At 40.9% G+C, this 26,732-nt stretch overlaps 1 protein-coding gene across 1 annotated transcript; it reads right to left on the bottom strand.

The window, feature by feature from the left end:
- Positions 1 to 1,358: 1,358 nt before the first annotated feature.
- LOC310931189 (heparan-sulfate 6-O-sulfotransferase 3-B-like) lies at positions 1,359 to 26,592 on the bottom strand. Its single transcript, XM_083894299.1, has 2 exons — positions 25,818 to 26,592; positions 1,359 to 2,582 (listed from the first exon to the last, which is right to left on the bottom strand). The coding sequence occupies exons 1-2, from the start codon at positions 26,357 to 26,359 to the stop codon at positions 1,829 to 1,831; spliced, it is 1,296 nt and encodes a 431-aa protein (XP_083750425.1). The 5' UTR covers positions 26,360 to 26,592; the 3' UTR covers positions 1,359 to 1,828.
- Positions 26,593 to 26,732: the final 140 nt, after the last annotated feature.

The following is a 26,732-nucleotide window of genomic DNA, read 5'->3' as shown; positions in this document are numbered from 1 at the left end:
CCAATGTTGTGCAGTGTTACATTTCCTCAATTTAGAATGAAAACATTTGTACGTTTTGTGTTTCTTTAGCTCACAATACTGTGGAAAGTGGGTGAGAATTTTGAAATGATTGCAAACATCTCCCAAACAGTGTGATCAAATGATTTTACAGCCCAGTATCTCATGCAGCCAGTGATCTGTAAAAGACTCCGAGGTTGTAACTAAACACTTAGCCCAGTTCTCTGTGCAGCTGCGTTCAACCTCACCATGAACTAACAAGGCAGATATTTCTCAGTGTGAAAGCCAACATGCTGCTGTCTGAGTTTCTGACAACGATAGAACCAAAGGGTGTGAATCAGAATTCTGAAGGTGGCATTAATGCCACAAAGTAAAAAAAAAAAAGAAAAAAAAGTTTTACTACAAAGACGCAATCTTTTAGAACGGAGGAAAACCATCAACATCCATTTCTTACTCAAAGACTCCCTGTCAACAGAGAGACATCCTCCTGAGATAAAGAAAGCTTTTACATTATTTGTCTATCATGGTCTGCAAACTGCTTCATCCTCGATAACAGATGTTTTTCTGTACAGTATATTGCCCTTTACCACTTCACGGCTCAGATCACATTTCAAAACAAATATTAAATCAGTGTCAAATAACAAGCAAGTCGGTCATATAAGATGAACCTACATCATCAACAACATCTAAGGTGAATGTGTGATGTGGAATCAAGCATCGTTTCTACAGGGTAATTTACATTAAGTGTACAAAGGCTATTTTCATTTGTGGACATGAGATTTTTCTTTTCTGCCTCCTGGCTGATTCTGTCACCATTCCCTTTGTTAGAGCTTATTACAGAAACACGACGTCTGCGGAAATGTGTTGGAATAGCTATATTCTTAACTGTGGTGCAAATGGAAATTTAGGTGAAGCTATACATACTGTATGTTTGCCAGTTTATGGGGTAAAAAAAAGGTAAATTCTGTTTCACTCACAGTCACAGTCAGTTGAAGTTTAAATGATCACTTTTGGGATGAAGAGCCTGTGATCAATATCCCGTTTATATATGTTGCAGTTTCTCTGTGATCGGGGCTACTGCTGCCTTCTGCCTCCAGGAAGAAGCCTCTGTTTGTATCAGCATGTCGAGTGAAGCTGTCACACCATGTGACCATGTCGGATCTTTATGGTGAGAGCGTGCTGAGAAAAAGAAAGCAAGAAAATGTGCCTTTACACCTGCATAACAGAGAGTCCGTCAGAGACAAATTTACATCACTGGATACTGCATGGTTTTATTGAACACATTTCCTGCGAGAAATTACCTTGACTGTGTCTTTACACTGCAGCTCAATCAGTCACATAGAGGAAATACTGCAGATTGCCAAGTTGGTGTTTTGATATCCGCATGAAGCCAAACACCACAGAGTAACTACAAGATTTCACTGCTCAACACGGCTGCTAGATCACAAACATGACACTGAAGATATCCTTCCAGTCTTTTGCCATTTTGAAAATGTTCTAAAATCCAGTTGTATTTTTTTTCAATGAAGTTAAAGAAACATTTCCACTGCTTTGAGAACTTTCAAAGCTCTTGCTAATAAATAAATAAATAAACACATTTCACAACTGCAGAGCCAAAATAACCATTAGAAACAGAACACATTCAAAATGTTTATGTTGCCATGACAAATACACCCATCACAAATATTAAGACATCGTTCGGCAGTCAAACTAAGCATTCAGAGGCTATGAGAGCAGGAGGTTTTGGCAGATTCACAGCAGAGGCGAGACATGGGGAGATGGAGGGAGGCGAGTAAAGCAGAATGAGTCAGTTAGTGTGTCCAGGTTCTTCTCACCACCGCACCACCTGGCTGCTGTAGTCCTCTGTAGTGGCTACATTCTCCAGCACCTTCTCCTCCTCCTCCTCTTCCTCCTTCCCTCCTCCTCCAAGTCTCCACAGCTCAGACAGATAGGTCCTGTGCAGCTGCTGCCTGTGCTGCCTCTCCTGCCTCCTCCTCAGCCGCTCCTCCTGGTGCTGCTTCTGCCGGTTGTATTGGTAGCGCCGCAGGAAGAGCTCCTTGGCGTACTCGTACAGCTCCATGTCGAGGGCGTTTAGCCCCTCTATACGCCACCGCACCTTCTCGCTGATTCCCACACTGGCCGCACGCGTGCTGTTGATCTGCGTAAAGGCGCGGATGAAGCGCAGGCCGAACGTCCGCTCGAACAGGTACTGTGTCTTGCGCTGGAACTCTGTCAGGCCATAGAAAGCCATGTTGCGCAGGTTGGCCTTGGCGCTGGCAAGCAGCATGTGGCCTCGATCCAGTTCGCTCATTGAGGACATGTTGTAGCAGCCTACCAGGCTGAGGTCGGCCAGCATGCGGACCTGCCGGTTGTTGGCGAGGTTGGAGGGACAGTTCATGAAGTCTGCCAGGGGCACGCCCGTCCAGTCCTCGCCATTGTAACAGGCGGGCAGCTCGTCCTGAGTGGGTGGGCGGCCGTCGCACATGTGGAGGGCTGTTTTCCAAGTGGCCCCACGCTGCACGTGCTTCCACTCACTGAGGTAACGAGACACAGGGTCACGCAGCATCGTGATGTAGTAGAAATTCCTGCGGAGACAAAATAAAAAGATTAGTTCAGTTATTTTGTCTAAGATTTTCATTATTCACTGCACAAATATGTAATCACAATAAAACATTTTTACTGCACCCCACATAGTGGGAGTGATGTATTGTTTTTACTGGCTCTGTGTGTCTGTTTGTGCTTACGCAGTTGTACTTGCCAATATGACCAACAGAGGCCGACAGAGGCTTGTTGCATGAATGGGGTGAAGTTTTTTAATGCGAAGGCCGTTTGCTACAATCTGCAGTCTCGCCATGAGATGTTACTTATTCTTACACACTAAACCTTTATTTATACTGGTATAGGAAGATCAAAACAACACACATAGGAAATGTGTCAAACATAGCACCAGTCAAATCTTTCAGTCCAGGAATCCTGATTCTACAAAAACTCATCTGCTCACTGTTCAGCTGCAGTGATACGGTATTTCTTCATGCCAAAGCTCACCGTCAGCTGACTGAAGCTTTATCTTCTCATTTCACATTAGTGCATTTTCCAAGGTCAAAAGCTATTCTTTGCCGCAATTCTTATTTTTCTCCCCCGTTTGGCCTTTTGCGAGACATCGGCTGCTACGTGAGAAGGTAAATGTTCACCAAAGTCCCTCTGGAATTTCTCCAGAACAGCTGCTTTGTCAAATCTCCAGATCATTTCCAAGGAAGTTCATATGAGAGCACAGCCGACACCATCTTGGATCATTTTCAGCTGTTTATGTCTGTAAACACCTAAGCTTTGGTCCTTGTTTTGTTTTTAATTCGAGAAAGATCTTATTCCAATCAGAGCCAATAACATCATTATATATATGTCATTCCCAGAGACTTTTTTTTTTCTGGCCATAAATTCCTCCTAATATGTCACAGATCCTCAGGAATAACATTCATATAACAAACATGAACTCACCAACAACAACAGTACAGCCAAAATATTCACATTAAAAAAAATCTTTTGCAGACTGCAAATCATGTTTATGTTTTGAAATCATGTTTTAGCATGTGGCGCCACCTACTGCCGTCTACAAATCATTGCAGTCAGTAGAGTCTCAGCTACCAAGCAACCGCGGGTTGCCAGTTACGTCAGAAAACAAAACCTAAAAGACCTCTGTATTTAGAATTTGAGTGTAGTAACCGTTTTTGGCCACATTCTTACATATGTACACATTGTACATAAAATTGTATCAATAAGTTCCTCTGGGTCAAATGATATCTACAGTCCACGTACAACATATACACATTCTAAGTACATCTTCACAGAAAACAGCATGGTTTTATGTGGAAACAGAAAGCAGAGGAACAATTTTTTTTTTAATATTTTTAAGTGCTTACATGAAGTTCTGATGCATTTATCAAACATACACAGTATCTTCTGAAGATTTTTCCATTCATAGGTGTTTTTTCATCATTAAAAAGTGTGTCCCATTTTTTTAGATAGAATGTATGTGAATGTGTGTGAATGTGTATGCGCAGGTAATGAAGTTAGTTTGGGAAGAGCACAGTGGAAAAGGATGAAACTATACATTATATGTCTCATATCCTGCTGCAGTTACAGAAGTTTGATTTCGGGGGGGAAAAGGCACAGCGCTGGGCGTTGATTGAGAGCAATGAGAGTGTGATTAGTGTTGAAATGAAAAACATCATTGAGTGCATCTGTGGGAGTTAGAGTGTAATGACAGAGAAAGCAATGCAAACAAGCTTGTACAGCATTTAATATCCTGCAGATGTGAAATCATTTTTGTTTTTGTCACACCAATTTGCTCCTGCCTTCGTCTGATAATACGTTTATTTGTTTTTTTTCATCTCCAGCACATTTCATGTGTCTGGATCGCTCTGATCTGCCACAAATTGCTGCCACACAGAAACCCTTTCAGCTAACAAACACAGTCCTCCGCTCCTCTCTCGATTGAGTTCAGTGATGACCGGAATCATGGCGAGGTGACTGAAGGAGTCGGCGGTGGCAGAATTTTAGCCATTTTCGAAATATGTCTTTCTTCAATAGGAAAACAACATCGATAAAAAGGAAATTGAAAAGTTTCATCTTGTGAGCAGAGATCACCATGACCTACAGTGTCACAGAGAAAACTAAATATAAAGCCCACATAAAAAGCAGAACATTTTGTTTCTTTCACTCCTGCGGCCACGGTTAACTCTCTGTGTGCGTTCAGTCAACAGCTAAAAGAATTTGAATTCAAGGACATTTTACCGCAGTGCAGCTCCAGAAGCTTCTCTTTTAACCCTTGATACGTGAAAGCCAATTTTTTCATACATGGTGCCATCCCTTTCTCTCTACATGTCTGCTGCTTTTCCTTTCATGAGCTACCTGTAACTGTGTGGTGAACAACAGTTTACATGACATTTTGTGAGGAAATTAATTTGGTTTGGAAAGAAGGGCTGGGTGATGTGGTAAAAAAATGGAATCTCAGATTTTGATCAATACTGAATCAATATTTTTCATTTATAGAATCTATTTTATCTTTTAGCCTGGGGTCTTGGTTCAGTATGGAGCCCCTGAAGTGACACGAGAAAAAAAAAATTCCTACATTTGTTTTGGTTTTGTCATTTTTTTGAAATCTCGAGTTTCTAAAAAATTATGAAAAAAAATTCCACTTTCGACTTTGAAAGTCGAGATTTAAAAAGAAATAAAAAAGACAAAAAATGTCCAAAATCTTTTGGAAACTCGAGATCTCAACTTTGAAACTCGGAATTTATTTTATTGTTCGTAATAATAATTATACAATTATATAAGGGAAATCAGACAAAAACAACACGATTCCTGTAACACATATAAAGTAATATTCACGGTCCTAACCCATATAAACCATTTTTATTGATCGTTTTAATCTTTAACTCCGTTATTGTACTTTTCAGCTTACTATATTCACTTCACTATTGTTGGTTGTGATTTATTTATAAATCCATGGTTTAAAGCCGAAGTTAACGTGACGGCGGTATTCATGAAATCCGCTAGTGCACGTCATTAGCATACTCCCATCATGCCTTTCGCTGTTCATGTACGCGCCGAGCTATAGTCGATAACGCGGACAGCTCGTTCACATAGCCAAGAGGAATTATGGTAGGGACACTACTGCGCATGCTCTATGGGCCCCATAACCCGGAAATAAACACGGAAGTCAAAAACTTTTTGGGCATATGCGCTGGGTGAGCAGCTTCATAGGAACGAACGGAAGCGAAGGGGCGGTGCTCTATCCAGTTCATATTATACATCCATGCGTGAAACACCTCCACAACGGACGTTATTCTTCTTCTGTGGTTCAATGTACGCAACCGGATGTACCCGGACAAGTGCCCGGAGCAGGAGGATCTGCTGTTCAGGAGAACCGCTGTTTACGTAACCAGAAGGGAGATCTCGCTGAGCACCGAGATTACAACACAACACAGCGTTCTCAGCAGTGGCTGAACTGTTTGTTTCGAAATTTTAGGGCTTCGTAAACGAGGTAATGGCGCAGATACACACTAAAAACAGCATTAATTAGAACTTCCGGTCTAGGTCCGCTTTAATGGCACAGCCCGAAAGGTTCAAAAGTTCAATGTCCCTTTAGCTTGAGGCCCCCATAGTTCAATGACTCTGCGCTTTCTGGAATGAGGAAGAAACCACAGATCAACTTTCTTCAGCAATAAAATGTAAATCAGGTGGGAATCAAATCTTTCGTGAATTTCAATTCTTAAAAGTGTGTCCTCTTGTTCCTGTCTGCTTTGTTCAAGCATGCTTACCCACTTAACCTTTTTCACTGACTAAACTATTCTTTTACATCAAAAATATACTTAACAGTACCTGGCCACTGTTTGCACATTTCTCATTTTGATTCTTTTTTTAGCTCAAGGAAAAGCACTTGGGGGAAGTACAAAGAAAATGAAAAGCTGTAATGGACGGTTTCAGAAACCCAACAAAGATTTCTTGTCTTCAACTCAAAGACACACAGAGCAAGTGGATTTGTTGAATGTTCCACCTTTTGTTGTGAAGAAAAATAATTCAAGAGTAATTTTGCAGTTTTGTTGCTGGGCAACACATATCCAATCTTGTGACACTAACATGCTACTTTGTGTTTCCCTGCAGTGAACTCCATGAGTTAAACACTCAATCTAACCTGGTGTCAGAAAACAAAAAAAGCATAATATATTCACATGAATGTATGCAGTTTTGTTTAATATTAAATATAATAGAATGCTGCAATGTAGACACATTAAGTCATTCAACAAATATTTAAGTTAAGCAATTTGTTTATTATTTAACTGTTATATTTTATCAGAGGGACAACAAAATAAAATTGTATGATTTTATGTTTTCTCCTGTGTTGTTCCAACCCCCCCTCTCTAAAATCTATACACTGTTAAAAGCATAAATCCTGTTAAATGGGAGCTTTTACACTGAGAGCATTTGCCCAACTGCTTTGGGTTCACGGCTAAACTGAGAAATTTGATTAATTGAGGTAGAAGTCATGTTAGTGAGGAAAGCGAGCACGGGCAAACAGCCTTAAAAGGTCCACAATTGAGCAATTATTGCCAGACGGCAGATATCAATCAGCTGTGATGTATGCTTAAGTGAGTGGCATGATGATATCATGGCAGAGAGGCACACCACCCAGAGATAATGGCCATCCACAGTGGAAGCTAAGTGAATTACCCTGCCATCTTTGCCGGGTTTTTACAGACAGCACAAGATTGATGGTCACACACAAGTGGCTCGCAAAAGCGGCCTTTGTTGTACTTCCTGGAAAACAGCTCTCCCTTTTCCTCCTCTTGTGCCTATCATCTATCTGTGCAGCTACACACGAGACAGGCAGATCAATAAGCGTCCATGCAACCCCACCTCACTGCGTCAGGCTCTTTCATTGACGAAAGGCAGCAAATGTCAAAGTGCTCCTCTTGCTCATGTCAGGGACAGAGGCAGGGTCAGATGATGAAGGTCAACTGTAATTACTCACTGGATGAATTGGTGAGGTTTTTTTTTTTTCTATGTGACTGATCTCCTTAGTGCTGTGTGACAGGGGAGTGATGGCTGCACCCATCACCATGCAACTATAGGAGGAGAACACTTTAAACCCTTCAGCTTGCATTAAGGCCCCGTTTACACGAGGACGCTTGCGGGTAAAAACAATTCAAATATTTTAACGGAAGTGCCTTTCGTTTAGACGGTGACTGCGTTTTTGGGGCTTAAAAACGCGAAAATCTGAAACCACCCTCCAGAGTGGAAACTGTGCTCAGATCTGCTCATGTCGCGTACGTGTTTATGTCACATGAATGTGCCAGTGTAGGGACATTTTAAAAAATGTTGGATTATTTCCATGCATCGGACCATCAAACTGCTCGAATAAACTTTCTTATTACCAGCAGTAGCCATGTTTTGGTTTTTGCGCTGCAGATAAGAGAAGAAGGAAGATTCTACGCATGCACTCAGACATAGCAGTGTTGTGTGATAGTGTATCACAGCACCACCTAGCCACCTGTAATGCATACCCAATAGAATTCCACACAATTTTGCATCACCGCATGCACGCAGATTTCCTCCCGAAAACGCCACTTTTGTGTCTTCTGTTCAAACCGTCATCATGTAAACGTAGCCTACGGGGGAATTCCAATTCCTGTGCGCTCCCTCTAGTGCAAGTGCTGTCCCGATTCTCAGAAAAATTAAGTTGAGGGGCAAGTTTAAGGGCTGTATCGCCCTCAATATTGAGATTTTCCGAGACCACCCTTTGGAGCAAGGGCTACCCAGAATGCATTGCGTGTTTTCACATAACAAAGATGGCGCCGAAAGCAGCGAAACAAGTACGCTACAAATTAAGTATTTTCTTTGTTAATAGAGATATAAAAATGATGAAAACCATTGTATTATCTTAGTTTAGGCCCATATTATGGATTACTGACGTCATTGTTGCGTAACATTTATTTTAATTTTACGATCTTTTGTCAATAGCCGGCCGGTGCGCACAAGCGATCGTTTGCTATCGTTTACCCTTCAATAAGCCGTGGTGTGTGGTAACTGTCAGCTGAATATGTCCGTGGTTGTGGTATTTGTATGAGTATCATCTTATAACTAACTGACAACCTAATAACTTGACTGACAAACGGATCGTAATAAATAATTGTGACGTAAATGTGTTCTTCGTTTTCTTTTTTGGAGTTGACAGACTGGACGCAGTTTTCGCGTTATTCTGCCCCCAACAGTCTGAAGACGTATCTGCAAATGTGTCCCATTTCTAAGTGACAAAATAACCCTCAACACTTGGTTTTGAGGGCCAGTTAAGATTAAAGGGATAGTTCGGAATTTTGAACATAAGACCTATTTTCCAACTTAGCCGGTGTGATGGAGACGTCTGGAGACGTTTTCAAGAAATTTCATTCAGTTCTTCTAGTTGCCGAGTTCGCTGATGCTATGGCTAGCGCAAGTCAATGATACAAGTTAGCATAGCATTAAAAACACTCATACCGACTCCACAGTGCACCCGAGGCAAATCGATTGTAACGGCAGACTATCGATGTACATATCTGTGTTGATAGAATAATATTTGAAACAAAACTAACATCGCATGAATTTTTGAGGGACTACTTTCTCAGCACTATACTTCCGGCAGCGAAATCAGTCCGCCGCTGCCGGAAGTATGTAGCGCTGCTGCTGCTAAGACATAAATACTTCAAATTGCAAGGTTGGTTTTATTTCAAACATTCTATCAACACAGATATGTACATTGATAGTCTGCCGTTACAATCGATTTGCCTCGGGTGCACTGTGGAGTCGGTATGAGTGTTTTTAATGCCATGCTAACTTGTATCATTGACTTGCGCTAGCCATAGCATCAGTGAACTCCGCAACTAGAAGAACTGAATGAAATTTCTTGAAAACGTCTCCAGACGAAAATAGGTCTTATGTCCAAAATTCCGAACTATCACTTTAAGGGTTGAGCTTGAGGGTTAAGATTGAGGGTTAAGATTGAGGGTTAAGATAGGAATTGGAATTGGCCCCAAACCAGGATTAAGGCAAACTCCTTTGTGTAACAGTGCTCATGGTTCAGGTACACTTGTTTTGGTGGAACATGGCGTTATAAGCGATATAATGAATTTACTAAGCACATTTTCACTTCAATTTTAGTTTTAGTTAGTTTTACAAATACGTAATTCAGTTTCAGTTAGTTATCATTTTCTTAACTGAAGTTTTTATTTTAGTTTCAGTTAATGAACAAAAAAAATTACATTACATTACAACGTTGATGTCCACAAGGGGCAATGGAGGTTCCACACTGGAATTTTGATACAACCAACATCACTTCATTAAAAGTTACAATCTAAAGCATTAAATGTATGGAATGTATGTGGAAGTGCAGTTTACTTTGTTTCTTGTATCTCGCTGTAGTGTTTGAGCTTAACAACTTAAATGTGCTTTCATTAAATAGCCTCTGGTTTGGAATTTGCATAATGTGATTTCATTTGCCAGCGCTTGCGTTGCCACCTGGAGACAAACGAGCAAAGCAACAATTCCACAATGCAGTTCGTGAAGGTGACGTTCAAAGTGAAGAAGCAGCAGCATTTCAGTTGATGCCTCCATTGTTAGCATGTGAGTGCAGCATTCCAATGTGTAGGTTGTAGTTCTCAGTGTTTCTCATGCCAGATGTTAATTTATCCAAATAACATTTTAAGGAACAACATATCCTGCACACTGCTCTTGCTCAGCATCGCAATATAATAACTCAATATTCTCAATGTTTCTGTGCCTCTTACTTTTAAGTGGAGATCCTCTTACCTGAAGAGAGATTTCTGTCAACTCGTTTCCAGCAACTAGGAGGTTTTGACCATAAAAACAAGTTAATGTATGTAAGTAGACCTCGATAACTCACATATATGTGTGATAGGACCACTCTATGGGAGCTTTAAGACCAGCACTGAAGTTTTTGGAAATGTGTGGAGGAACTATTGACAAATACTCTGAAGGACCAAAATTGCTGAATGAATCGGTTCTGATACTGTGTGAAAGATTTATTCCGTGTCCATTATTATACGTTTCTACCTTCCAAGGCACTTGCATCACAGAAAGTTAGATGTGTGAACATTTTTTTCCCCAATAACATCAAGAAATGTCAACTTTTAATGAAATTGCCTTGTTCTGATGGGAGACAGGAAGTTGGAAAAACAACATTCGCACAATTATTCCACGACTGAGCAGCAGATTCGTGAGCTCGACGTCTTTCAAATCTTCCGGGTTCATCAAGGACAAAGTGGGTTCTCATATAGCTGATCGATCCATCCAAATCTCATGTTCTCTGGCAGATTTGAGCAAATATGCAGGCTCTAAGGTGACCGTCATATAATAGCACCATCGCTGTCAACACACAACCATGCAAAGTGTGTGTGTGAGATCATGGAAGGTCGTTCTCGAAGGTAGAGTTAAATCAGCTTGTCCCACTTTGCTACTGATCAATGTGATGCCTCTCTCATGCCCTTCTCCTCCCTCCTGTTGCCTTTTTTTTTTCCACACAGCAAACCTGCAAACACTATTGATCAGGCTCTTTCCAACTCTTTTCCTGATTGTCTCTCTCTCACACTCTCTAAATCACCATCAAAAAGCTACAGAGGAAACTCGCAGCTGAAGATCAATATCTGCCTTGTTAATTCATTCACTAGCATCAAGGACATTGTCAGTCTCATGATAAAAAGCCCGATGGAAACTATTTGTGCCGCTGAAGCAGGCCACACAAAAAAAAAAAAAGCTCCTCAATCGACAACAATCTCATTTATCCAGCGTTATGAAAAATGGCACTGCTCTGAATGGAATATCAGACGGTGTATTTACATGTGATTAGAAAATAAATTAAATTAGTAAATTAATACATTTTCTTAACTTACACACAGATAATGTGATGTGTGATGTGATGAGTTGCTACTGCATGCATATTTTCTGTTGGACCAGAGTCAGACACAATCTGGCCAGGGTAATCTGTGCCAATCTCATTCTAAGGGCCAATTCCAATTCCTATCTTAACCCTCAATCTTAACCCTCAAGCTCAACCCTTAATCTTAACTGGCCTCAAAACCAAGTGTTGAGGGTTATTTTGTCCCTTAGAAATGGGACACCCCTTAAATGCAGATATGTCTTCAGACTGTAGGGGGCAGAATAATGCGGAAGCTGCGTCCAGTCTGTCAACTCCAAAAAAGAAGAAGAAGAACACATTTACGTCAGGATTATTTATTTTATTATTTTATTTCAGTCAAGTTATTAGGTTGTCAGTTATTTATAAGATGATACTCATACAAATACCACAACCACAGACATATTCAGCTGACAGTTACCACACACCACGGCTTATTGAAAAGTAAACCATAGCAAACGATCGCTTGTCCGCACCGGCCGGCTATTGACAAAAGATCGTAAAATAAAAATAAATGTTACGCAACAATGACGTCAGTAATCCATAATATGGGCCTAAACTAAGATAATACAATGGTTTTCATCATTTTTATATCTCTATTAACAAAGAAAATACTTTATTTGTAGTGTACTCGTTTCGCTGCTTTCGGCGCCATCTTTCTTATGTGAAAACACGCAATGCATTCTGGGTAGCCCTTGCTCCCAAGGGTGGTCTCGGAAAATCTCAATATTGAGGGCGATACAGCCCTTAAACTTGCCCCTCAACTTAATTTTTCTGAGAATCGGGACAGCATTTGCACTAGAGGGAGCGCACATTTTTGAGATTGAGGGTTAAGCAAGGAATTGGAATTCACCATAATACACAGAAGTTATAGAGAATACAACAACAGCAACAAACACATGGCAAAATTCAGGCCGGTACATTTGTTGAGCTGATGAGGAGACTCATTTCACACTTGTGGACTCGAGACACTCAACCTAAGTGTGCATGGAAACATTCTGAATGAAGATTCACTGCACTTCAGGACTTTTCTATCAGCCATGAAGCAACCGTTGAAAACAAGCACAGAATTGCACATTGATTTCACACTGAAGTCAGGGTGTTGATAACTGCCACAGTTGGAGCAAATCCATTTCAAAGGTGTTTTTTGTGCCCACAAGGGATCTGTTAACCACTGCCTCCAAGAGGGAATCACCATCCAATAAGTGAAGAAAACTCTTCTGACAATCACCTCAGTCTCTGTGCTCCTGCTCTTTTCAACAGATTAATTTCTTCTCCCAAAAAATCTAATTTTCTTTGTTGTTGTTTAAATAAAAATGTTAAAACTGAAGATTAGATTAGACTTTATTGATCACACACTGGGGAAATGATTTGTTATAGCAGAGAAAGGGGTCAGAGGGAGACAAGTGACAGACACAAAGAGGAATAGAACAAGTAATGAAATAAGAACATTATAGTACAAGAATAGAAACAGCAATAAAATAAAATGAGTTTTTGTCGAAAACTGAGCTCTGAGTGAAAATCAGACGTGCATTGATCAAAAGCACAACTCCACATCGAATATTCTTCCTCATTCTGGTGAATGATGATAATAGTATTGTATATTTTTTTAATAAATTGAATAATTAGTTGTTTTGAGTTTAGTTTTTACAATTGTTGTGTTGTGGCTGATAAAAGCCGTAGGGTTGTTTGACAGTTTTGCTCATTCAGTCGTAATTATTTAATGTCGTAGAAAATACTTAACATGACAAGTCATTTTTCTGCAGCGCTGCGTTCAGACATATTGGTATAATGATGTAAGTTTTAAACCAAGTACCTGAGAATATGTTGAGCTCTCACATTAACGCCTATATCGCCAATGTTAAAATACAGTAGTGTAAATGGGCCGAGCAAAGTCAGCCACTCGTCATCCTCTTCTTCCTCACATACTTACATACTTCAGACACATGGAGATTTTCAGCTTAAACAAGCTTCACTTTGGGTCAATGGCTCACAGTGGGGGAGTCAGAGAGTTATAAAACACGACAGAAGGCCACAAATTAGGAAGAGGAATTTAAACTTAACTTAAAATAGAGAGTTGAGATCCACCGTCATTGGCAGCTCTGTGCTAAACACAAAGTGAGTGAAGTCTCATCACATCAATCTGAAGTCAAGTGGGCTCCATTTTCACTTGCCCAATTCTTCCTCTTATACTAATTTAATATTTGCAGGTCAATTACAGGCAAAATGATCCCAGTCTCCATCTGCACACAGTGGGTTTCCTTATTCAACAAGCAAGCACACACACACACACACACACACACACACGCACACACACACACACACACACACACACACACACACACACACACACACACACACACACACACACACACACACATACACACACACTCCATTCTGTTTCAGATCTGTCCAATAGGCCTCCTCCACCCAAATCATAACCTGCTTTTATATCAGCAGGAAACACGGACAATAAATCATGTGCATCATGTACAAAGTGAGCAGAGAAATGAGAGGCGAGGAGTCCAGTGCCGCACAGTGAACTTCACTGGTCACATATATGAGATGCTATTTTGGGTGAATAAAGGAAAAGCCCTAGGGAGCCTGGTGAGGAGACAAGGGAACCGAGAATGCATCCAGGAAGACGGAGTGTCCAGGCAAGCAAAAGGTGTGAAGATGCGATTTTCCTGAAAACTAGGCGACAGACTATGTGTGAGTAGCTGCAGTAGACATATATTTAAAAATGCAATTATGCAGAGAGTACACAGGGGTTCAAACAAAGTGAGGTATCATTTTTGAATGCAAAATCTTCCCCTGCAGAAGGGAATCTTACATTTCTATTTATAATGATTTTGGCTGTACTTCAAGTAGCTGAGTTCCTGGACTTAATTTGTTTTTCAAACACCCCCACGGCAAAGTGCGAGTGTGAAGGGAGATCCATGCTGCACACGCCACAACCTGGCATGTGCAGCTTTAGTAGCTTTAGCATCTTAGCCTTAACCTTTGCTTGACATCTTAATCTTCGCAGCTTTGTGAAGTGTCGGCGTTTGGTCCTCTAGGTCCGTGTAGATATGGAAAGGATAAATACGAGACTGTGCTCTGCAAAGGTCAAATTAACCCATACGACCTGCACAAAACGCTGAGGCATTTTTTTTAAAAGCAATCCACAATTTAGCAATAATGTGAAGGCTACTTCAAACTGTGATGTGTGTTTTCTTTGAAACCTCTGTGCTTTCATCTTTCCTATAATTATATAGAATCACAGGAAATAAGATTTTATTTTTCAATCTGACTTTAGAATATAATAATATATTCTTTGTCAATAACAACCTGGAGTTGAATTAGATTTTTCCGTTTTTCTAGTTCTCATACAATTACACTTCCTAAAAATAAAATAGAACCCACAAGGCACTTTGATGGAAAGCACATAATGATCTGTCTAACACAGTCCTACTCCTGTTTTACCACAAACTGACACATGAGGTTTTGCGTGGGGTAAAAAACTTGACTCTTCACTACAGTCGACAGGTTTTGGTTTAAATCTGGACCTCTTGGATTAATCGCACCCTTCCTCCACTGTTGTATAATGAAACCTGTCTTCCACTGCCCCTAATCCCTCTAAGGACTGTGGAGATTACCAAGATGCTCTGAAAATCTCACATTTCTCGCAAGAATACGAGCCGATGACTCACTGTCATGAGGGGAGAGCAATGATTTAACAGGAACAACACTGTTTAAATACATTCATTTCTGAGACCTTTCTGAACCAATTCTCCAAAAGGTGACAAATATGCTCTTCGATTTTCTAGAACTGCAATGGAACCGGCTGAGCTCAGTTATCAAACTGCTTCTCGTATTATTAAGTATGTTCCTCATTAAGATCACACACAAGAAAATCTGATTTTCCATTTTTGTCTTTGGCACCATGTCATAATTTATCATTATTTGTGATATTTAGATTGGTTTTTCATAAGATGAAGCTTTATTAGAAGAATTGCTGATTGAATTTAGAGTCAAAGTCAAGGATTTTAGTCTTTTCACTCGCAGTGCTTTGGCAGCAGAAATGACTTCAAATGTCCTCACAACCTGAAAGTGCGTTTGCGTTAACCACCTTGTTATATCATTAAAATGATATTTGATCATTTCCCCTCCAACAAAATCTCACCAGCTGCATAAGTGTTAAGACAAGGAGTAAAAATAATAAAAAGAGCAAAATCCTCCAGTGCTGATAGAACAGTGTATTCAAAATAATTATCAGTTCATTATCAGATTCACACTCATCCCCACACGTCTGTCTGTGGTTTAAAATTAAATGCACCGCATGCATCTGTATTATATGATCAAAGTACTTTCAGTTGTTTGGAATTTTAAATTCTTATTTCCTGTTCAACACTCTTATAAATAAGGATTCCAAAAGGGTTCTTCTACTAGGGCTGTGGAAAAAAGGGTTTTACAAGGGTTCCTGGTAACACTAATGGTTCTAGTCAGAACCATTTTGATCCAGGGAACCCTTTAAAACCCCTTTCGTGAATAAAGGGTTTTAAAAGAGTTCTTGGTGGAACCGTCCAAAAGGGTTACAGCTGGAACCTTTATAAAAAGGTTCTACCTGGAGCCAAAAAGAGTTCTCCTATGAGGACAAGCCGAAAAACCTCATATGATTCTACTTAGCACTTTTATTTCAGGGCACTTTCACACCCATAGTTCGATTGCTTTGGTCCGCACCAATCAGAAAAATGTTACAATGTAGCAAACAGACGTGTACGGTTTGCTTTCACATATGCGCAGTTCTAAACGAACCAAAATAGACCGCGAAGACCATCGGCACCGGAACCGGACTAACCCCCCATATCGCTGCCACTCTAACCAATGTGAGCATTTCCACCAGGCACGCCACGGCTTCTTGTGTGAATACGGCTGGCTCGCAAGCCGTAAAGTGCCAGGTGGGGAATGAAGCTGGACAGAGAACGGTGTGCCCGTTTCTCATACCCATAATGCATTAAACTAGACCATTTCGTCCCATTTGGTTTGGTTGCTTTCACACCAGAGGAACCGTACCAAAGTAGGGCGGATAAAGCGGTCCGAGACCACCCCTTCAGGCAGGCCTCGGACCGCCGGAAGGGGTCCGAGACACCAACACCAAATCAACCGATGCAAACCAACGCGTTTGGTGCGCACCAAATGCTGTTGGTGTTAAAGCACCGTAAGAGTGTAGTGATAAGTTTGGTGCTTGTTTTACTTCCTATTTGTGTCCCATTTCCTGCTTCTGTGACAGTTTTCAACCTCCAAATTGTCCAGTTTGTCTCCTGTTATGTTTGTTTTCCTGTAAACCTTTTATTTTTACTTTTTCCAGCACATCAAGTGAAACAAAAAGACTTAATTGATAGATCCTGGTGAAGACGTGTGTTGGCTAAGTGGCTAAAGATGATTTAAATACCCTTCACTGCACATGCCTGTACCAGTAATCCAGGAAGCCACCTTACTCTTTTCTTGTGTGTCACTATTTGGGTCATGCACATTACGTGTTAGAGTTAGGGCTGCATGCACAATATGAAAATCTGTATAGTGGTGGCTATTGATTTGACTGAGTACAGATTTAGAGGAAGAATTTAGATGAATTTAGTCGGATTACAAAGCAGCATACAGGCGTTTTAGGTTTTAAAGCAAAGTTGCAAAGCAAAGTTGACGAAAAGCTAAAATAAAGCTTGTTTATAGAGGTCAATATAATCCATGGATCTCAAACTGTGGTACATGTGCATTTGGTAGTACTTGGAGGATTATCATAAATACTGTTCTACTATATATACAAGGATATGTTAATGGTATACGGTCTGTATTTATATAGCACTTTTCTGGTATTGATGACCACTCAAAACGGCTTAATACTACAGTATTTTGCAATTCACTCACTCTACCACCGTTACCCTACACTCCTAGAAATAAGGGTTCCAAACGGGTCCTTCTGCAAGGGCTGAGGTTCTACATGGAACCATTTGCTTCTGGAAAAACCCTTTCCCGAAGAAATGTTTTTTCAAGGGTTCTTGGTAACACTAATGGTTCCAGTACAAACCATTTTGATCCAGAGAACCCTTTAAAACCCCTTTCCTGAATAAAGGGTTTTAAAAGGGTTCTTGGTGGAACCCTCCAAAAGGGCTCCAGGTGGAACCTTTATAAAAAGCCAGTGTGTGAAGTTTGTAAGGAAGATGAGGATGATGAGAGAGCAAATTATCTTATTGGGAATAAATCTGCCTCCTGTGAAAAGTCCGTAGCTGACTTTGCTCGGCCTATTTACACCACTGTATTCTAACGACGATAATTGTGTTACCTCAAGATCTCAATATTTCCTCAGGTGGTACTTGGTATGAGGTTTGATAACCAATTTGGTAGAACATGCATGTGTTTTATGCAATATTACAGCAGGCATGAATTACCATATGTCACATCACACAAAAGATGATATGTAATTTACTGGCTGGTGAAGCCAGTGAAGACATGTTGTACCTTGAGTGTCAACTGTAACACAATGTTCTGAACGAATACATTGAACATCTACGCCTCATCAGCAGAAAATGTAGTATCACTGCCTTATAGCTACCAGTAAATCAGAGTTGCGTAGAGATAAGGAAATATTCACACAAATCTAAAAGTAAATGCCACCTGAGGAGTTTTCTATGTTTTATCAGCCCACAGTATGTCAGAAAATAAGGCTGCAGCACAGGATCTCCCAAAGGAGCCGTACATTCACTCTTTGCTAAAAATAAAACCCCGGTGTCAGGTACTGTACATACACCGTTCCACCCACAAGGAGTGACGAATCAAAGCAAGAGTCAAATGCAAACCGTCTCCTAAAGCATTACAATTCACCAACTTATCCTCTCCTTGTTGTCTTAGTTTATGGTCAACCTTTTGAGAACCTCTGTGAATCAGCCTTCCATAACAACAACAGACTGGCCGACAACATAACCATGTTTTAAATTGAACCTGAATATAATCTGCTACCATCTATCCACAGATACAGGCTCCTGTGGTTCAATCTGTTCCTATTACTCAATCATCCAAAAACGTAACTCATTATGCCATTGTTATCCCATGTACTTTGTGTGATATAAAAAATGATGCAAGAAATCTGCTAACATTTAACAAACACACCAGAGCAAGGACTAAAACATGGCCTGAGTTTATAATAAGCAAGGTTGTACATTTACTGCATATACTAGGCATTTCATTGCAATTAGTAAGAGCGTGTTATTTACAGTCTCATTTTAAGGCATCACAGATCCAGAGGGGGCAGTTCCTTTGATTTCTGGCCACCAAGGGTAACATTTTTTTGAAAATGAGCATGGTTGCCACGTTGAGTTTTAATAACAATATGAAGATGTCAGCAGCTTGAAAAACGTTGGCGTGTAAAGCTGGTGCCTGATGTTACAGATAGAAAGCAACCTGAACGCACATTCTTAATAATGAAATCTCTGCATATTTCTCTCGTAAGTCACTGTACTTGCAAAGGCAGATTAATGTCAAAAACTCGCAACTAGATTTGCATGTTTTGCAAAGTTTTGTATCAAGAGGAAACAGATACAGCTACTAAATATCTCAGAAGAACTGTTTTTTTAATGAATCAAAATTGTAAATCAAATTACAATCACCCTCCTGCATATTTTACCATATTTACAACCCTATTATGCAATTATCATCATTCATAACAGAGCATAATTGTTGAATTAATAGCGAGAACCACCTCAGCTGTGTCCAAAATGGACTGCTCTAATTGGACCCAGGCTGTAACATGTTTCAGCCGGCCTGCATCTTTTGCTCTAATCTGAAATAATGAGGTCAGTAACAACGTTACACTCTCTGACTGCACAGTGTGAAGCCGGCATTCAAGGACGAACAGCACGCATCAGCAATTGAAGCAGGTTTGACGGCTGGCCTTAAAGCAATTTTGTAGCCTGCTGCGATGTGAATGCTGTAACCCCATGCTGCGAAAAAGCCTTGCAGGAACCACTGACCAGTGGCGTGCCAATCAAAAAATATTCGAACTGGACACATATTACTCAGTGTTTGAAGGGAAAGTGTCAGGCATAAGGAGGGCTGGGTAAATGCAAGATAATGCAGCTGTATTCAGAATGATACATTATGTTAAGTCAGTGAATAAGTGGATACAACAAAGGAAGATCCAGCAGGAGGTGAATGTATGCCCTGTTTAATGTCATGTGATTTAATCTATTATTTGCTGGAGTTTCTTTGGGGCTGAGTCAGGTCGGCATTTTTTGACATGTCCTTTTATACTTTAAGGGTCCACACTCCATCTAACCTTCCAGTGATTCCTCACCAGGAAATCATTTGTGTCTCCTTGTCTTCTTTGACCACTGAGGTCCCAGCAAACATAACCTCAAGCAAGTTTCCGTGGTTACTGTCTTCTTCATTGTCTCTTCTGACCACAAAAAGAGCACGCCACCAACCGGACAAGAAAGTTGGGCTGTGGGGAGCATGTGCGGTCAGAAAGTATTGTCCATGCAGTATCTATCTGGAGGTTTGCCTGCAAAGTATAATAATTAAGTTGTGGCCAAGTGTTGGCAGCCCATGGCCAAGTGGAAAGGGAAATTGTAACCGGAGGGTTGCCTGTTGGTGTCCCCACCAGGTCAACAAAAGGTGCTGGGGTAACCCTGAGCAACATACCCAACCACTCCTAATTCTAGGAAGGTTTCTAGTAGATGGGATAAATGCAGAGGATTTCTTTTTTTTACTTGTGATAGTGTTTGGGACAAATAAACCAGTTATGCAGTTTGAGAGCTGAGATAAGTCTCTGCAAACTACGTTACATCCTGCAGGATGTAGCCTTAAGGCAAGTGTGGGGGCGTCATCCACTCCCATGGTGTTTCTATCCCTGACTCTCAGTGCTCCTCTTTCTATATGTAACTGTAGGAAGACAAGTCATCCTTCAGTACCACCATGCAATGACTAAGTTGGATTATCTTTGGCAATGAACCTAAGATCGACTCCTGTGAATGCTACATGAAGTATGTGAAATGGGTTTGGACGTTAGAAGACAATGTCCCAACATCAGGTACAGATAAAAAGCAATAAGTATTATAAATGCATGTATTTGTGTGTGTTGCAAATACCCTATACACTATATCAGGGGTGTTCAAAGCAAGGCCCGCGGGCCAGAACCAGCCCACTAGAAGGTTCAATCCAGCCCACAGGATGAATTTTTGAAACACTATACTTTTCAGTTCAGATAACTGTGACCATATCTGTAAGTTGTAATGCACATGTGTAAATGGTAAACTTAGGAATAATATTAAATATAAAAATTGCACTTTGCACAAGACATTTCAGGTAGTTCATAGAATGTTTTGTAAAAACATACTTCATGGAATGTAATAATAAAAAAAAAAGTAAGGGGGGAGTTCTTGTTGTTTATAGGTTTATTTTGCTATTATTTTACTGGTCCAGCCAATTTGAGATGAAGTTGTGCAGCATGTGGCCCCTGAACTAAATCCTCTCTATATCTCTATAACCTATATCCTCTCCTTAGAACAGTGGGGTCAAGGCTGAAATCCATACAAATGTATCAACGCAGGGCGATCTTAAATGGAACATCATAGAAGCATTAAATATTACATTTAAGCATAACATAGCTGTGTGTCACAGCTCCCTTGTGGTGGAGCTGCACTGCCTGAAGAGTCTTTCAGTTCAGATAAACAAGCAACATAAAACCCTATGGCAACTCATCGAGAGCAGAATAAACGTCTTTGTTCGGCAGCTTGTACTTGATGCAACTCCTGGTCGATAAGTGTAGTGGGAAGTTTTTGGTTTTGGTTTTAGAAAATCAAAGAGGCCTTTTCCTTAGGAAGTGAAAACAGTGACAGATTTTCTTGCTGGTGAACGAGTTATGACTCACAGGTAGAATGACTCATTCGGTCATTTGACTCCAATTTGATACGTTTTCTCTATGTATTATGTATTATTACTCTATGTATCCTGTGTATGTATAAACACTTCACAGAAAATACATGAGCCCTCAACATAAAAGCTTTCACTTTTCTTTTGAAACAATTTCTAAAGTTTGGTAAAGAAATTGACACACAATCACAACCCAATAAACTTTACACCAGCTATAGTCTACGACATTTTAACGATATGTTCTCCCACCTCTTAACAGCCTGTCCTAAAGCTTGTTAACTGCTCCCACTCCTGAACCAAACTCCACCGAGAAAAGCAGTGTTTTTAGCTCACAGGGACACAAGAGATGCTGATCTACTGCTGCCTTGTTTGGTGAGTTTATGTCACTATGAAAAATCCAGACAAAGGATTAGCAGTCTTGCTTTTGCAGCAAGAAGGTCCGGTTCATGCCACAGTCGGAACAAGGGCCTTTCTGCATAGAGTTTGCATGTTCTCCCTGTGTTTACATGGGTTTTTCCAGGTTCTCCGGCTTCCTCCCACAGACACTCTAAATTGACCGTAGGTGTGATAGTGAGAGTGAATGGTTGTTTGTCTCTATGTGTCCCGGTGATGGATTGGTGAACTGTCCAGGGTGTAACCCGCCTATCGCCCTTTGTCAGCTGAGATTGGCACAGCTCCCCCCGTGACCCTCATGTGGAGGACACATTGGTAAAAGATGGATGGATGGATATCTTAGAATAAAGAATAGGATGATTTTATTTTATTTTTTTCATTTTGTCAAGTGGCTAAAATCTGTTTGTCCTTGTGTTCCCCCCCCTCAAAGAGTGAGCCCCTGTGTTCAAGGCTGATTCCTGGCACAGATTTTTTTTCCAGTACCTCATTCAACCAACCAATAACCACACACAAATCAGAATGATCACTTTATGAGGGTTTGGATGTAATAATAATGAGAGCAGAAACATATATGTCCTTCAGCAAGACCCAGAAACCATAAAAGCTGCTCAGGAGCAGAGAGGACCCTGAACTCCCTGTGGCAGAAAGAAGGTTTCACTGCACAGATCAATGAAGTATCACATTATCAGTGAGCACTTTTCAAGATTGTTCTGTGGAGCACCATATTATATCAGATATGTCTGGTGCTGTGGTAAGCCACAGACAAATCTCTCTCAGTAAACACCTCTAGGAGTTCATACAGCTCTCATTAGCGCTGAGATTGAAAATATGACTCTCTGATAGTAGGAAATGCAATGCATAGCCCACATTGGGTCTCAAGTTTGGAAATGAAGACAGCTCATGTCTGTCGTCAGCCTTGAAGACAGCAACTTGGCAGTGTTAATGAGTGCTTTCTTTGCACTAACTATTGTACTGAGTTGACAAGTGTTGACTAGAGTGTTGTTGATGCACTCACCATGCTGACATGCCTCTGAGGCACCTTTTCAAAACTATTTAAGAGCGTTAAATTAAGTCTGATGGCTGCCACGGAGAGCTGTTAATGGACTGGAAGGATTCTTGAAGGCACTCAGTCCACGTCAACCCCCTTTAACACTTGGTAGCATATGGAGATTTGTTCTTTGGGCCAACTGCAAAGCAAATTGGCTTCAACACTCGAGCTGCACACCTCACAGAACCCTGCCCTTCTTAAGTGATTTACTCCCTTAAGCTCAGCTCCGCTGGTTCTGTAATTACAGGAAACTGAAATGCCATGTGGTGTACATGTTAACACCACAGCTTTAACAGCTCCACTCACTGTTTTACATGCCATTCAGAACAGACGCACATAAGTGTTCTCGTAATCATACTGTTCATAAGTATTTATTCCGCAGTGTGTGATAAATCTGTGAAAAATGCCCAAGGTTGTTTCTCTTTGTCCAAACAACATTTCAAAAACCTGAAGATATCTGATTCATAATGAAGTAAAACTGAAGGGATAAAGCAAAGGTTTCACTCTTTTTCTCTCCATGTATTTCTACAAATGTCACCCATTCATCTGCTGTCAAAAAGCTGATCGGTGACACAGTCACAGTCGAGTTACCTGCTCGTCCGCGTATGTTATTTTGCTTCATTTTTATTCTGCATGTTCATCAAGCTTATCCTGTTTGTTTGCTCGGTCACTTTCACCTCCATTATTAGACTGAGACAGTGAATGAATCAATGTTTGATTCACTTCATTCACTTGTAAATGCATTCTTTTATCTGCTTTGTGAGAATGTGGGTGTGGCCAAGTAATGAATGAGTGAATCAGAATATGAGAAATTGAGCAAAAATTAGTTGCGAGTGAGTGAATAGACTGGGACAAAGTCAGGGGAGTTTCCAGGTACTTGGAGGCAAAAGGTACATGGGGCCCCAAAATCCATCCATTATTTACTGTTTCATCCTCCACCGGAGGGCGATAGTTGGGGTACACGCTGGACAGTTTGCCAGTCCATCACAGGGCCACACATAGAGACCACACAACCATTCACTCTCACAATTTAGAGTGTCTAATTTACCTAATCCCCATGTTTTTGTACTGTGGGGGGAAGCCAAAGAACCCGGAGAAATCCCACACACACTCGCGTACTGCGCGAATGAACTGCATGAACTGAACGACGGACTGGGCAGCGCTGAACGATTCAGAGAACAAATTTTTTGAACGAATCATTTTAATGAACGGATTCTAAGGATTCAGTAAAGTCAAAAGAGCTGCCAAACTCACTAATGCAATTGTCCTAACATATAATTGATGACCAGTGGAGCCACAGAAACAGTTACAATCAGTGTTAATAGATTTGTTTGTTTGTTTGTTTAATGTTTCTCTATCATCCTATCTATTTATATGTTTTTATTAAGGTTGGACCATTTGTCAAAAACAATCAAATTAAGAGATGAGGTGGCTCGGGTTCGACTGCCTCCTGGACGCCTCCCTGTTGAGGTGTTCTAGACACGTCCCATCGGGAGGAGGCTCAGAGGAAAACACAGATCTCACAGAGAGACTATTGACTATTGTTTCCACCAGCTCGACTCGACTTCACTCGACAGAGGGAGTCTGTGCTCCGGTAAGTAATGAACAAATAGTTTTAATTAACTTATTCTAATGATTCAGTTACACTGAAAACAACAACTTTACAAGTCACTAATCACTCGAAGTCACGGCGGTTTCATGCAGCCGTGCAGTGATGACTCCGCCCACATTTAGTAGGTGCTATTTTTGTAGTGGTAAACCAACCTAAAACGTGCCGTGCAGAGGCGAGATGAGCTGGTACCATAGGTGGAAAACGGGCTTATGTCTTCAGATAAGCGGTAGAAGGTGAATGGACGGACACATTTTTTTATTTTACATGTGTGTTTCAATTTGAGGACAGTGAAACATGTCTCTTGGACTTATTAGCTTTTGTGTGTCAATTGGGTTTTATTTTTGTTTCAAATCCAAAATCAGCAGCAGTGGTGGTTTGTTTCAGTTAAACTATATTTCAAATTGAGCGAGAGCGTTACCAACCCTTTGCATGGATTTCTATCAGGTTTGTGGTGTTTTCTGGTGTGTGAAGGCCACTGTCATTCACTGACACAAGCAGACCACAATCTGCAGTCTCACCATTAGATGTCACTAATTCTCACTCACAAGACCTTTAATACATACATACATTCATCCATACATCTTCTACCGCTTTATCCTCACCTTTAATACGTGTATTTGTAAATTAAATTGTTAAATAAAACATTACAAAATATGTAATTGTTCTATTATGCTAATGTCCACTTAGGAAAGGAATCATTAGGGAAATAAGTCAAATTATAAAAGGGATTTAGCAATAAACTAGATAAAAACTTAATTTTATCACAACAAGAATAGATTAATGTACGGAGCAACAAATAAGCAGAACAACAAATATATGTAAATAGTAGTAAATGTTTTAAAACAACAGTTTAGATAGATAGAGAAAGGATGAACACACTGATGGATTGGAATAGCATGGTACAATGTGACTTTTTTCCTTTTTTTTCCTTTGTCGAAATCATCATCCTATGCCAAATTTTGTTTCATATTTCCCTTGTTTGATATTTAAATGAATACTTAGATTTTTAATAATTAACACTACAAAATTATTGTGGGGAAGAAAAAAAAACTCTGCAGTCTCAATGTAAGTGTGAATTGTACCTATAAGCAACATAATAAATGATAAGAAGATTTGCTGTCATTTGTGCTAACTTATTATTGTTATGTTTTGTCATTTTATCATGTTGAATAAAAAAAAAAATGTGTTTTGTGTTATGTGTTTTTCAGTGGCTCACAGGGGCCCCTCTCAGTTTGGGGCGTCGGGCAATTTGGCAACGCCCCTGGATGAAGTAAATAAGTGAATGAGTGAGCACATTAATGACGAAGTAACGGGAACAAATGAATTGAAAAGACTTGTCTAAGTGAATGCATTCATGGAAGTATGGGGTTGCAGTTGTCCTGCAGGTCACTCCTCACCTCTTGATCTTACTCTTCTTGTCCCTCTTGTTCATCACCACCGGCACGCAGCTCGTCAGCTCGGTCCAGTCCGCGTGCAGCCCGCAGCTCCAGCCCGTGGAGAACCGGGAGAAGAGCCACGACTCGGCTTTCCCTGGCCGGTGACAGGTGCACTTCCTCTGGCCGGGCATGCAGTCGCACGGCTGCTCCAGCTGGATGTTCTTCACCAGGTGGCGCCCAAAGGTGGTGCCGCCGGTCTTCTGGATGTGCAGGAACACCATCACATCATCTCCGCGGATGTTGAAGTCGACGTGTCGGTCCAGATCCCGATCCGTGAAGTTAAACCTGGCCGTGATCTTGGACTGGAGCTCGTCCTCGTCCGCGTCCGGATCCGTGTAAACTAAGTGGAACCGTGAGCCGGAGTACCGCTCGACAAGCCCCGGCTCCTCGCTGCTGAAGAAGCAGGTGTTGCTGTCTGCAGGACACACATATTGGTAGCCGATCATTAAGAAGAGCACCGCTGCGATGGGGATGAAGATGAGTCTGTTGAACTTCTCCTCCATGGTGGGAAACTGTCAATCACGCAAACACTAACGTGATGTCCGAGTCGAGTTCCTCTCCTCCTGGTCTCATCCTGCGCTTTTTAACTCCAGCTCTGAACAACACGTCCACTTTCTAAACTTGAAGCTGTCACGAAAAACATTCCCTGCGACACCTTTTATTCTTATCTGTAACTCTCAGGATTCCCCTGCAGAAACATCTCCTCTTCCTCTTCCTGAGGCATCTCCTCCTTCCCTCCAGGACTCACTCACTCTCTAGTGTCCGATCAACTGCTGCTGATCATTGGTATCTGAGCTTGGAGCGGCCGCTACAAGCAGGACGGAACCAACCACGTCATTTCCTGTCCGCACCTTCAAAACAAAATTATAATGAAAT

The sequence above is a fragment of the Microchirus variegatus genome, assembly GCF_963457635.1.
Source record: "Microchirus variegatus genome assembly, chromosome: 1".
NCBI lineage: Eukaryota > Metazoa > Chordata > Actinopteri > Pleuronectiformes > Soleidae > Microchirus > Microchirus variegatus.
The sequence above is the reverse complement of the archived record's forward strand: the minus strand, read 5'-3'. Positions and strand labels throughout refer to the sequence as shown.